This window comes from Vigna angularis, chromosome 9 (assembly GCF_016808095.1).
Source record: "Vigna angularis cultivar LongXiaoDou No.4 chromosome 9, ASM1680809v1, whole genome shotgun sequence".
NCBI lineage: Eukaryota > Viridiplantae > Streptophyta > Magnoliopsida > Fabales > Fabaceae > Vigna > Vigna angularis.
This window is the reverse complement of record NC_068978.1, coordinates 31,154,076-31,167,386: the sequence shown is the minus strand read 5'-3', so window position 1 is coordinate 31,167,386 and position 13,311 is coordinate 31,154,076. Positions and strand designations below refer to the sequence as shown.

At 33.9% G+C, this 13,311-nt stretch overlaps 2 protein-coding genes across 2 annotated transcripts; one reads left to right on the top strand and one right to left on the bottom strand.

The window, feature by feature from the left end:
- The first annotated feature begins 1,257 nt into the window (after positions 1 to 1,257).
- Positions 1,258 to 4,728, top strand: LOC108346934 (homeobox-leucine zipper protein HAT3). Its single transcript, XM_017586005.2, has 4 exons — positions 1,258 to 1,872; positions 2,207 to 2,538; positions 3,221 to 3,300; positions 3,926 to 4,728. The coding sequence occupies exons 1-4, from the start codon at positions 1,710 to 1,712 to the stop codon at positions 4,257 to 4,259; spliced, it is 909 nt and encodes a 302-aa protein (XP_017441494.1). The 5' UTR covers positions 1,258 to 1,709; the 3' UTR covers positions 4,260 to 4,728.
- A 4,125-nt stretch (positions 4,729 to 8,853) lies between these two features.
- Positions 8,854 to 11,824, bottom strand: LOC108347070 (actin-related protein 2/3 complex subunit 5A-like). Its single transcript, XM_017586185.2, has 4 exons — positions 11,596 to 11,824; positions 11,413 to 11,485; positions 10,544 to 10,644; positions 8,854 to 9,137 (listed from the first exon to the last, which is right to left on the bottom strand). The coding sequence occupies exons 1-4, from the start codon at positions 11,691 to 11,693 to the stop codon at positions 9,002 to 9,004; spliced, it is 408 nt and encodes a 135-aa protein (XP_017441674.1). The 5' UTR covers positions 11,694 to 11,824; the 3' UTR covers positions 8,854 to 9,001.
- Positions 11,825 to 13,311: the final 1,487 nt, after the last annotated feature.

Below are 13,311 nucleotides of genomic sequence, written 5' to 3'. Positions count from 1 at the left end.
GTTTTATATCTAGCAACAGTGGGACCCATTTAATGATGACACATAAACATACACCTAGCTATCTATCATCATCTCTATGATGAGGTCATGATTCCAAAGTGAAACCACATCTTTTTCTGCCTCTTCTGCTCTACAAATTCAACAGTCAACCATGAAAAAGCAAATCACATGACTATCATAAATAAATGAATAAATAAATTGGTAAAATAATAATAAAATTTATGATTCTTAATATAAATAACTTATCAAAATAAATTTTGGCATTTTGTACTATTTTTGTTGCACTGAACATGTATAATTTTGATGTTAGAATAAATTAAAATTATCACTTTACCGATTTTATAGAAATATCATTTTTTAAAAAGAGTTAGAAGATTAATAAATAAAAATACCTATATTTATCAAATTAAACGTTGCTTTAAATAAAAAATCACATCAATAATAACTAATATTACTTCTACTATTTTCTTATTTTAGTATTAGATTTCAATTCTACTCTTTTAAATTATATATATATATATATATATATATATATATATATATATATATATATATATATGAATAAGTATATATTGACTTATACTATCTTTTTACACACTATTATTAAATGAAAAGTATGTTTGTATAAAAAAATTATATAGTTTTCTTGCAAATACTTTGTAAATCAGGATACAAATTTTTGAAACTGCTACAATATTATCTTATACTATATTTTTACTTTTATATTAAAAAATATAGTTTTTAGAATTATTGTACTTTATTTTTTAGTAAGAGTATTTTTTATTTTATTAACCTAAAATAATTCTATTTTTATTCTCATCTCAAACAATAATTGATGTAATTCCTCCATTAAAACAATAATTAATTAATTTTTCTTTTAAAAATATGTGCATGCCAATTTGTTTTTATTGGTCATACATGGTTATTAAACTCTTTAAATATAAATATTAAAATTAAGATAAATGAGCTAAAAATAATACATGTTATTAACATTAATAGATAAAACTAAATAACACAAGCCAACAAAATTTAATCGACTATAAATTTCTTATCCTATTTGGTTTTTTAATAAAAGGAAAAGAAAATATCTTTAACTGGTTGCAGGTAGTAATGCATGATTAAACAAATGTATATAAAATATCTTAAAGTGCATTGTAACTAAAACCATAAAATTTAAAGTTGGTCAACTTAAAAATATAAAAATCCTAAATTAGGTAAGTTACTTTTCTTCTAATTACCCTTCAACCCTATGCAATAAATGAATTTCGGAACTCCAAAAACAAGACTTGAATGCATCATTCTCATCTTTTTCACAGCACAACACAACCATGGTTAAAAAGCAACCACATTTTCATGGTATATGTATCTAAGCTTTGAAATTCATCATAGGACAATGTTGCTTTGTAGTACCCAGTACAAGCCATGTCATATGATGATTGAGCCAATTTGGTTGTCTGACACATCTCATCATTAACTCTATTGTGCCTATTACTCTTTCTCAGTTTTCTCTTTCACACCCTCTTCAGTAGTATTTCTTTCTTTTTCTCTCTCTCTCTCTATATATATCTATAGATATATACACACACTTCTGTGTTCTGTTCTTTTCCTGTTCTTCAAAAAGTTTCCTCACTGCCACTAAAGTCTACCCCATTTGCTAATCTTTTCTACACAGTCCAAAATCAAAGAAAAGTCTTCACTTCGACACAACAATGGCTGAAAAAGATGATGGGTTGGGGTTGGGGTTGAGTTTGAGATGGGGAGAAAATGATGATAATAACATGAATGAACAACACCCTTTCAAAATGCACAAACCTCCTCAACCTGTTCCAAACCAAAGGGCTTCTTCTTTCAATAGTTTGTTCCATTTCCATGGTAAATTTTCTAATCACAATCTCTCCATTTTTTTCAATTCATTTCTTCATGCTTTTAACTTGTTCCCTTTCCCTGGCTTCTAGTTTCCTCCAAATGTTTATTTTTTAAAATAAAAAAACTTTCCTTTTTTTTTTCTTTCATACACACTTTTTTTTGCTTAAATAAGAAACCCATTTCTCATAATTTTCATGCTGTGAAGAACACTCATCCTTGATTTTTGTTGTTGTTGATGTATTAGTAGAAAATCATGCAAACAGGAACAAGGTGTTTTTTTTTTCATTTTTTATAACCTTTGAAATTTCTTTGTTAAACCACGCATGTTATCATTGCTAAGGTGCCTCTCATGTGACCAATCGAAGCTCTGAGCCACTACCGTTCTTCTTTGGAATAGACGTCAACTTGCCACCTCCACCACCATCGGTGGCACCATGCTACGAGGAGAACGGTGTGTCTTCACCGAACAGTGCAGTTTCGAGCATCAGTGCGAAGAGGAGCGAAAGAGAGGAGAATGAAAGAGGGTCATGTTCTCGAGGAGGAAGCGAAGATGATGATGGCGGAGGGTGTGTTGATGCCGATGGCGACACATCGAGGAAGAAACTGAGGTTGTTGAAAGAACAGGCCTTGGTGCTTGAAGAAACATTCAAGGAACACAACACTCTGAATCCTGTGAGTCAAAGATGATAAAATTTTTGTAATTTCTATTGCAATAATAATGCCTATTTTGGAATAATCAAACTCGTAACCACAAAACTTAGATACTGTTTCTTCAAGTGATTTCGGTGTTGTTTGATTTAGATTGAAGTTTATGCAATGCGCTATTTTGACTGAAAGTGTGGTCAAAGTGACCTAGAACTGAACACTTTGAAGCTGAAAATATAACACCAAAGACATTACATTCCAGCCAAAATGGTGGTCTTAATGATGCAAGATGAAACCATACAACTTTCATCCGAAATTGTGGTCACGGCCGAGAACCTTTTGGCAGAAATTGTGCATAACTGAGAACCTTTTGACAGGTGGCTAAAATTGTGGTTGGGGTCATCTTAAAGCCTTGCATGAATTCTTCAAATAAACGAAGAAAAGCCCTTATTTTAGTATAACTTCTTAATCTAGTGTAAATTGACTCTAATGTCTAACTTTTGTGATAAATCATTCTGACTTTTTTTCTTTTCACAAAGTGACAGTAAAATTATTGGGGAAAGTGATTGAAATTGTAAATATCAGCTGCTAAATCAAACTTTGTTTACAATTTCAGGATAGAATGATGTTTATTCTGAATTATTCATTTGTGTTGGAAGTATGATTCAATGCTGGCATTTAGTCTCAAAATTATTTTTGTTATTTGTAGAAACAAAAGCAAGCTTTGGCAAAGCAGTTGAATCTGAGTCCTAGACAGGTTGAAGTGTGGTTTCAAAACAGAAGAGCAAGGTGAGGATTTTCATCCAGGGGACATTCTTGACACTTTTGTATATGATTACTGAATGATGAATATTGTGTTGTGACATTGTTTATTGTCTTTCTTCAAACAAGTTTTTATAACATGTATGCCCCATTGTGTTGTTATCTAGTTAAAAGGATTTGTTGTTCCCCATCAATGCCATTCTTCTTTAACAGTAATTTCAAGACAACTCCAACTTTCATGATGAGATTTGACCAATTTGAATGTAATCAATAACACAAATTTTGTGAGACATCAAAGTATATAAAGTTCTGGATGGTTTAGATTTTAAGGCATGTGTAAATAACTTACATGTGTATGCTGTGGCCCACAGCACTGACAAACATGCAGTAATTTGGTGATGATGGATTTTGAAGTCAAATTTGGGAACCTTTGGTGCTTACTTGAGTTCATTCATTTTTTCTTTAGTTAATGGAAGTACACAAATTTCCAACTTTACAATGATAAACTAATAAAGTGTTATAAAGTAAAGTAAAATGTGATTAGCAACGAAAATTGATGTGGCTTTGTTGTTGTGTGTCATGTCACGTGTTACTTTGTCTTGCATTGTGTAATGAAAAAAAGAAAGTGATGTCAATGCTTTTGGTTCAATAGGACCAAGCTGAAGCAGACTGAAGTGGATTGTGAATACTTAAAGAGGTGCTATGAGAATCTAACGGATGACAATAGGAGGCTACAGAAGGAAGTGCAAGAGCTAAGAGCATTGAAGTTTTCCCCACAGCTCTACATGCACATGAACCCTCCAACCACTCTTACAATGTGCCCTTCCTGTGAGCGTGTTGCTGTCTCATCTGCATCCTCCTCATCGGCCTCCATGCCTTCTGTGCCGCCTTCAGGCAATCACAACCCATTAGGCCCTACCATCCGGCGGCCAGTGCCTGTCAACCCTTGGGCGGCGATGTCAATTCAGCACCGTCCCCCACCATAATTTATGACTCCTGGCTGTGGTGGTAGGGTAAAGATCAGGATTGAAGCTAAGACATTTTTAGGTGGTAGACAGAAATGAATCAACAAAATAGATGTTAGATGTTGGTTACTTGCTAGGTATTGAGGTTGGGAAATTCTATTTGCTCCCTTATTTTTTTGTTGCACTTTCCTTTCTTATTTATATTCCAAAAATTAATTTCTAGAATGCACAATATTGTTCTAGAAATTAGTTTTTGGATTGTATAAATACAGTTTTGAAAATACATTCCAAAAACTAATTTCTAGAATGTAAAAAAAGGTGGGGATTGTAAAGAGGAAAAAGGGAAGCAAATGGAATCATCATGGTTTTGGCTATGAACTCTTTTTGTCTAGGCTTATTTTATTTTGAGCCTGAATAGAACATGCTTTAGTGAACTTTAGGATGTGTAAAATTTGGATATGTTAAAGCAGTTAGTGCTTTCATATGTTAAGCTTGGAAAGATTGAAAAAGGGAGTTAGAATAATGTGTTTTATCTTATTTTATTTGTTCCTTTTCATTGGATTTGTGATGCCACATGGTGAGATGAGAGGTGGGATTTTGTGCAAGATATGGGAGGGTGACAGAATCAAAGGGATTCCCATGAAGGGATAGTGAGTGTGGTCTCATTTAGAAATGATTTTCTGCATCTTTTGCTCTGATTCCCATCTTTTTTGGTCTAATATGCTTGGGACATGGGATTGGGTGAGTCAGATTGTGGGACTCAACTTTGGCTCTTTCAGCACACTTCATTCTCCTTAAGATGTGGATTTCCAATACCCTTTTTCAAGAACTGAACAGTAAACACCAAAGGTAAAAAAAATGTGGTTACGCACTAGTGAGTGGTGACAGAGCTTGTATCATCATCATGTGTGTGTGTGTGTCAAATTAAAGTTTTTTCAAAGGGAAGTAACTAACAAGCATGATTAAAGGTAGCATCATGGACCATATCAGAGCCATGGCTACAACTTTCAAGTTGTAACTTTGGCCAATGCTGTTTTTGAGAGTGTTTCCCTTTTGGATTTGACTTTGGTTTTTGGTTTTATTATCAGATTGGTTTACAAAGAATTTGTCTGTGTGGCTGGTGCCGTGTGAAATTTGATCAACTAACAACCCTTCAACTATTTATTTGTTCCACTTTAAGCTCTTGTTTCCTGCTAAAGATAATATTACCTAACATATAGTAATATAAAGCCTATTTAGCAGTTACCAAGTGTTGATGTTCAGTGTAATGTGTATGTGAGTTCATTTTCTTCTTTACTTTTTCTGCTGAGGTTACACAATTCTTTAGGCATTAAAAGCACTAACAGCTCTCCTTAGTGTGTTCTAGACATGTTAGATTATTTTGATAATACATTACAATTAGAATAAATTATAATAACTTTTTATCTGTTTAACTTTATTGTTTACGCCAATAAGTTTGAGTATTGTTTTTTAAAAAATTGATTATACGTAGTAAATCAGCAAAATAGGGTATGTGCTTGATTATGGCTGTAATATATTAATTAAATACATGGATAATTTGGGGATTACACCTCTTAAAAGTAAAACAAAAATTGTCCCTTGGATAGCTGAAATATCTAGAAAATAAGCTAAAAAAATGAGATGGAGATGGAGGTGTAGGTGTAATTAATATAGTCTTCTTATACTCTTTATTTCTTCCGAATTAATTTCGTTCATGTTATTATTTCAAGTGATATAATGTTACGTAAAACTCAGATAGATATAATCTCACATAAGCTGTCAGACCCATTAAAATCCACTCAAAATCCCATCTTAGTGAATTACATGTGTCAAAGAAGGGAATCCGAAAATCAGACAGTAAAAGATAAGTGTGTGATGCAGATTGGACGTTCGGTTTTGACGGTAGAAGTAAAACTCAAAGTTTTCAAAAATGCACGCCACTTCTGCATGCACCCTTCTTTCCCAAAGGTCTGAACTTTCATTTTCTCCTCCTCCTCTCTAAAATCTCCTACTTCTCTCTAAGAAATCTTAATCTTTTCTTCTTCTGATCACCACTCAGACACCATCTGAACACTCCCGGCGTCGAGAGCGTTCGTTTGAACCGATCAGTTTTGGATTTTGGACTGGTAAGTTCACCTCTCTCAGCCGAGTGGTTTTTCTCTGTACATGCAAACTCAGTTTCCAATTACATGAGTTCCTTAACCCATTTCTGAACGCCTTTCTGGTCTTTCATGTGGTTAGTTTTGTAAATCGTGATCGTAGTCTTCTAAGAAATTGGTGGTGAGCCATTCTGTTTAAATTGTGAATGTTCGGTCACGCTTAGAGGTAAGGGAAGCTTATATAATTTGATTTAAATTCTTGTTTGAACGTTGGCATGTTTGCATGATACATTGTTTGATTTCTTTGATGAATATGAGATATGTGTGCACTGCTTGTTTGGACGTGTGGATGGATGAATGATGCATATGGTGAATTGAGTTGAGATAGGGATTGATCGTCAACTGTAGTATTCTGAGTAAAGGTGGTAATCTGGTCGAGCGTCCGTCTATATTAGGTTCTCTTATACAAGGAATTACGGTAATAACGAGCGTGTTATAATATTAGAATGTAAATATGAGTGATCAGCCTAAATGTAGTTCTCCTTTAGACTTCCTGAACAGTTTAGTTAACGTGTCATATACTACTCAAGGTCGTAGACATTATCGTTCTTTTCATTCAGAATAAGTGGTGGCTCAATTGTATATATATATATTCATTCATTTTCTGTGAGTTTATTAGCGATTGGTCTTGGACCAATCTTTCAGTCTCAGTAGCGCTCGTTCCTGATAAGCACTTGGTCTTGGACCAGCGCTCGTTCAATAGTGTTTGGTTTCTACAGGGTTCGGTCTTAAACCAAGCGCTGGGTCTTGTTTTCTGTAATATAGTATTACTGTGCTTAGAATCAGAGTCTTTATTCAAACTAGATAGCGTTTGTTAATTCATAGTTTCTCATCAGTATTATTACTTAGTATAAGTCAGTGTTGGTCTTTAAAAAGGTGTTCGGCCTAGAGTCTTAGTACTCGGCCTAGGCTTCGTGGCATTCAGTTTAAACTCTTAGGAGTTTGTTTATTAAAGTAGATGAGTAGCGCTCAGTCTTGTTAGTTTCTAAGAAGCGTTATACCAGTCGTACTTGGGCTATGATAAGAACGTATGATCTTATTTCATTTGAATATGTGGATGATAAAGTATGAGAGAATTTGAAATGTGATGTGTATGAAATAGTTTGATTATGAACGAGTATTCCAGGGAGGAATATCTCAGAAAGTGGTTATTGATTGGTAAAGTATGAAAGTGGTTATTCCATGATTACTCGTTCTCATGTAGAGAGGAGTAAGTCATGTGTGGGAATGCAGGATGTCCTAGTCCATAAGGTTAACTTGGACGAAACAGAACAACCTCAGGTGGCAACTGTTGAGCGTATCCCAATTACTACATCACTTGGGCACCTAGGTGCACGAACGTCGTAGCTACACAGGATTCATACAGTCCGGACAGTCAGAGTCATGTGGTCGTTCTTTGCATGCATGGATGTATGAATTATGATGTGGTCGTTGTTGGTTTTGTTATATGTTGTATGTTGTGATTGAATAAATTAAATTACATAAGCTTACCCTATTTATCATTTTTGTCTGTGTTGTACGTCCTGTTGTTGTTCTATTGCAATGATCATTCGTGTGGATGTGAGCAGAGGGAGATGAGCTGTTGGAAGAAATGTTGGAAGACGTAACGGAAGTGAAGGCCGAACCTTGAGAGCGTTCGGTCTGGTGTTGGCTTTCTCTTTTGTAAAAATCGTGCGGTATTAGTGTATTTTGTAAAAACGTTCGGTCTAGTAGTAACTAGCCTTAGTTTTTAATTCCCTGCTATTAAGTAAGGTCGTTCGGCCATAATAGTATATCGTTCTGTGTAGAACTGATCTGCATTATTATTAACATGTGATGACTCTCGTATATGGTTTTACACTGTATTTTTGGGATGTTACATAAGCTGCAATTAAATTTTCAAAATAAGCAAAATAAAAGAATGAATTTGCCAACTTACAAAATCCACTTAAGAATGTTTTTGTAATGGGGTACAGTCCAGCAACAAGAAAAAAAACAGTAAGACAACAAGGAAAAGTCCCTTCATTTACTCATTTTGTAATGTTTTTGTAATGGTACTGCACTTCATTCTCATTTTGGGAAAAATCCGTGTTACCAAACATTGACAGTAAAATATGCAGAACAAGGAAAAGAAAATTGGAGAAAATTGTATGACAAAAAGAAGATCTCGAGAGAGATAGAATGGATCCTTTCCAACAACTTTTCTCCACCTCTCTCTTCAAATGGCTCCTTCTAATATTATTCCTTATCCTTCAATTAGGTGTTAGTTATTCTGGACCGAACGCCCTCTCAGCTAATGACTCTTTTGCCTTGTTCTGCCTTATTACAGTTTTACAATCAAAATGTATTGAAGTTCTCCAAAAGTAATTCAAAACTCTATAGGTCAGGGAAAAATGTGTTTTGTGACAATGCTGGAGGTAAGTTATGAAGTCAGAAGCTCCTCTAAAAGTGCTTTGATGTTTCAGATTTTTCAATGAGTATTGAAAAGGTAAAGTTCATATTACTTTGAATCCAACAATCCCTGATACTTCACTACATTGATTGCTGTAGTCTTGCATAGACAAGAAAAATCAAAAACACCAAAGGAAAAGAACAAAAATTTAAAATATAAAGGTAGTTCAGAAATCAAACTGTATTTACAGTATCAGTCAGGAAACGTAGGATGCAACCAAGTCCTGCTTTCTCTGTCAATTTTTCATGAATCCGAAGACATTGATCGCATGTGGGACGATCTCCGGTAGCTAAGCCTCTATACAAGTACCTAAGGAAGATAACCTCTTAGGAAAGAAAATGGTGCAAGAATATCATTAGCAATCTACTAGTTACTATCATATTGTTAAATACCAGTAGTTATCCACCACAGTTAACATTAATATTGTTAAATTAAAGACTCGTTTAAGGCCTTAGCTTTCTTAAAAATGTGAAAGAACAGAAGAAAGTGTTGTTTTCAAAGAATTTTTGTTGAGGGAATATCTTAGGTGGAGTTCTTTTTGCTAAACAAGTTGTAAAGCACATTAGGCATTGGAAAGGAAGAGAAGCTAGAAACTGGTTTCATGTAAAGGGAACAGGGAATATGCTTATTTTGAAAATAATAGGATACGCTCTTAGTGAATCCAGATGCAGAAATGGAAAAGAATGCTTCCAAGGTGACGTTTTAAAAACCTGATCATTCGGTCTGGCTTTAAAAACAGTGGATAGAGGCATTTCTTTGTGGTCTGGACATAGACATGCTATTCTTTTTCTTCTGTAAGACAGATATTTTCGGAAATTTTGTGTTTTGTTGTAGGTTTTAAACTTTACAGGAACTGCATGATCTGCATATTAGTATGGCTAAAAGCAGTCTGATATGCATATTACTGTAACTTCCTAATCTATTAGGACTGTAAGTTTGTCATAATTACCTTCGAATTATATATTACAAACCCCAATAAAATCCCTGATAATATTCATTACAAAATTTATATGAACTTTGCTTTCTCTAAATAACACATACAGAAATCAGAAGGCTTCTAAAAAATTAGGACAGAAACAGCCTACAGGAATTCCAGAATGAAATAAGGTTGAATGCAGAATTTTATAGCAGAGAAGATCAAGAGATTATGCCATTTCGTTCCTAATTAATAACCGTTAATTTCCCCACACTATAAAACATCCCTTTAAAATGTTATTCCCACCATCTACATCACAGGTTTACTTTACCAAAAGATTATCATTCCATTTCTGAAAATAAAAAATATATGCACTATGTTAATTACAGTCCATATTCCTATATCTAGCTGTGATGGATCTTTAAAGAGGAGGTTTTCATCGGGAAGACAATAATACTAATGAGACTTGAGTCCAACTACATAAGATATTGATATTACTCTCAACCTAAAACCTTAAAGTAATGTGTTTATGAGTTTTTATTCTTATATAGTGCTTACCTTTCCTAATTTTATCTAATGTGGAACTTAGATTCACACTTAGATTCTCAACAAGTTGTAACTGTTCTAGTGCAGCACATACATTGCAAGATGAAACACAAGCCAAACTACAATGATCATTAACTATAAACCTCATAATTTTAACATCATGCAAGCAATGCTGTACTAAACAAATGACAAGCTAGCCAAATTAGAACTGAAAAGAAAAAAGAATTCAAGCAAGATATACTTCACCACTCACTTCATTAGGATATCATAGTACTCAGGATCCAATGAAGAAAGCATCCCATCCACATCTTTTATAGCCATTATAGCTCTGTGCACCACAAGCCAGTGTGCTGACTGGAAAAAAAAAGACAAAAGGTAAATTAAAATATGCCACAATTTCAAGTTTCAACATATTACAGAAAATTCCATTACAATTGTAAATGTAATCAAAGGAATAGTCTTTACAGGTTGAACTTGGATTTAAAGGGGGTGGTGAAACATTGTTTTTGTTTCTCAGCAATCAAAATCAAAGGTATGCACAGATATTTAAGCATCAAACTCTAAAATGTAAAAAGAAAACATAAAAAGAAATCCAAAATACATGAAAAATATGGTATGATTTCAAGAAATTAGAAAACATCAATTGAATTGCACGAGATCTCCAAAAGTAACAACAGGGGACACAAACCAGACATTGCTGGTTGCTCAAAAGAGCTTATGAATGATGATGATAATAAGAAGAACAAATTACACCGGCACTTCCCATGATTTCTTTGAAATTACATGATCTTACTTTTGCTTTTGTACAGTATCTCTCCTTAATTGTTTGAAATAAATTACAAAGACACTTCAATTATATATGAGAGGCATTACAATATGTGTTCCTAAAAGGGGCCACATTAAAAAGCCAGGAATTTTATGTGAATTTCGAAGAAATCATGAGTATCAGGGTAGTTTTCCCATCTAATTAAACACTCCTTCAGTTCCACAATGATCCAAATAAAATGCAAACACAAACACTATCACAAAAGAACAGTTAAGTATCAAATTTTCTTCCCAAAAAGATGAAAAAAAAATGTAAGAAAAAATACACAAAAACAAAAGGAGGGGTGAGGGAGAAACCTTGCAACGCTCATCCCCAATGATGGCGTATGTGCCTTCAAGGGCGGTTTTAAGAGCTTCCACAGGTTTATACCTGAAATTGCATCACACACCACAGATGATGATGATTATAAACAAACAAATAGAGAGAATTAATTGATGGATGCAGTGATGAGAGAAGAAAAGGAGTAGAGGGGTTGGTACTGTTTGAGTAAAGTTTCGATCTTGCGGGATTTGTGTTCAATTCTGGTGATAATAGCCTCTGCATTATCTGCTTCCACGAACCCTTCTGCACTTGCCATTTTCTATTTTCTTCTTTTCCTCTTCCTTTCACCAAACCAAACCAGACAAGCTGAGGGTGGAAGAACTACCTTACCTCGTCAGGTGGGTCCTATGTTCTTCATTAGAAACCAATGCTTGCTTGTTAAAAATTAAAAAAACCAAATTTGAAGGGACAGAGAAATTTTAATGGAAACAACAAAAACAATGTATCAATTAATTATGAGAATAAAATATATATTACTGTGTAAAATGATTTTCAACTTTGAGACAATCATAAATAATTATTAGAATTTAAATTACATCAAGATAAATTAAGTTAAATGTCACATAATATGAAGCAAATTTACACAGTTAATTTAAATTATGATTTTAAACTTATGATTGAATTGAAAATCTATATCCCATAAACCATACATACAAATTTATATTAATATAGAATTATGTAATACATTTATAAAAATTAAAATTGATATAATATACATACACCTATATATATATATATAGAGGCTTAATACCTATTTGAATCCTTGAAAGAGGGATTGTGTTCAAAATGGTTATATCGTTTTTAAAAAGTAACAAATGATTCCAACTTGTGAAAAAACGGGTCGAAGTTAATTCTTTTTGCTAACGGCGTCAAAAATTAAACGGTGCAGTTGTCCCTGGACAAAACTTAATGACATGTCTAGTTTATTTTATTGCGTGACAGTTGCGTGGCAGTAAGGTTAAAATTGTGACAAAAAAAAATAGATTACTTGACAATGTTTTGATAGAGGTTAAAAAAAGAGGGGTTAGGGTTTGGGTTCGTCTTACTCGGTGTCTGATGTGAAGAAAGTGTTTGTGACGAGATAAGAATGGCTTCTTCCCAAGGGTGTTCTTCGTGTTCCAATAGATGGGGCGAATGATCTTTGCGTCCGTCCCATGCTGATGCTTCCTTTTTACTTGCCTCTACAAAACTATCAAGCATTTTACTAAGATCGAGAACTGCAGATTTTAAATCTTTTACAGAAATCCCAGTTTTCAGAACACTTTTTTCTCCATTAGGTAGCCAACCAACGAAGAATTTTTATTCTTGGATTAGAAACATCGTCAACCTACAAATCATTCAATGTATACATTAAATCTTAACATTCAAAGTATATGACTTTTCCAATAGGAAATCAACAGAGGAAAATAATGTGTTTGGCGTCAAACATTTACACATCTGTGCATCACTGAAAACAATGTGTTTGTGAAACAAGCCACTAAGAACACGCCAAATTACTGGAGTGTCCTTCTTGGTTGAGAGAAGCAGCACGCTAGGCAACTTTGCCGTAGTGCTAAACTGGTCCAGATTATTCAAGTTGGTTCGCTTGGAAAACCTTGGCAAGTGTTCTTGAACGAAAGCCTTCAAATTCTTAGCAGCCAAGTGTCCACTGTACTCCACCAAAGAACCTATTTCATTCTCCTTGTAAGAAAAAACAAAAATTCTAGGAGCATTTATTGGATACATGTCAAGCTCTTTACACAACGAGACTTCCTTATCACATTTAATGCTTCCAACCTGTCACACAAAATAGAGATATAAGCCATTTTGTGGACCACTACCTGAAACTTGTCATCAGACATCCCAATCCAAACCCTACAAATGCAAACAGAGAC

Bases quoted from the DNA above. Each gene is read 5' to 3' on its own strand.
- LOC108346934 (XM_017586005.2), top strand. From the start codon at position 1,710: ATGGCTGAAAAAGATGATGGGTTGGGGTTGGGGTTGAGTTTGAGATGG. The intron at 1,873-2,206 runs GTAAATTTTCTA...ATCATTGCTAAG, and splicing joins TAGTTTGTTCCATTTCCATG to GTGCCTCTCATGTGACCAAT. The intron at 3,301-3,925 runs GTGAGGATTTTC...TTGGTTCAATAG, and splicing joins TTTCAAAACAGAAGAGCAAG to GACCAAGCTGAAGCAGACTG.
- LOC108347070 (XM_017586185.2), bottom strand. From the start codon at position 11,693: ATGGCAAGTGCAGAAGGGTTCGTGGAAGCAGATAATGCAGAGGCTATT. The intron at 10,645-11,412 runs GTTTCTCCCTCA...TTTTTTTTCCAG, and splicing joins TTGGGGATGAGCGTTGCAAG to TCAGCACACTGGCTTGTGGT. The intron at 9,138-10,543 runs GTGAGTGGTGAA...TATCTTCCTTAG, and splicing joins TACTATGATATCCTAATGAA to GTACTTGTATAGAGGCTTAG.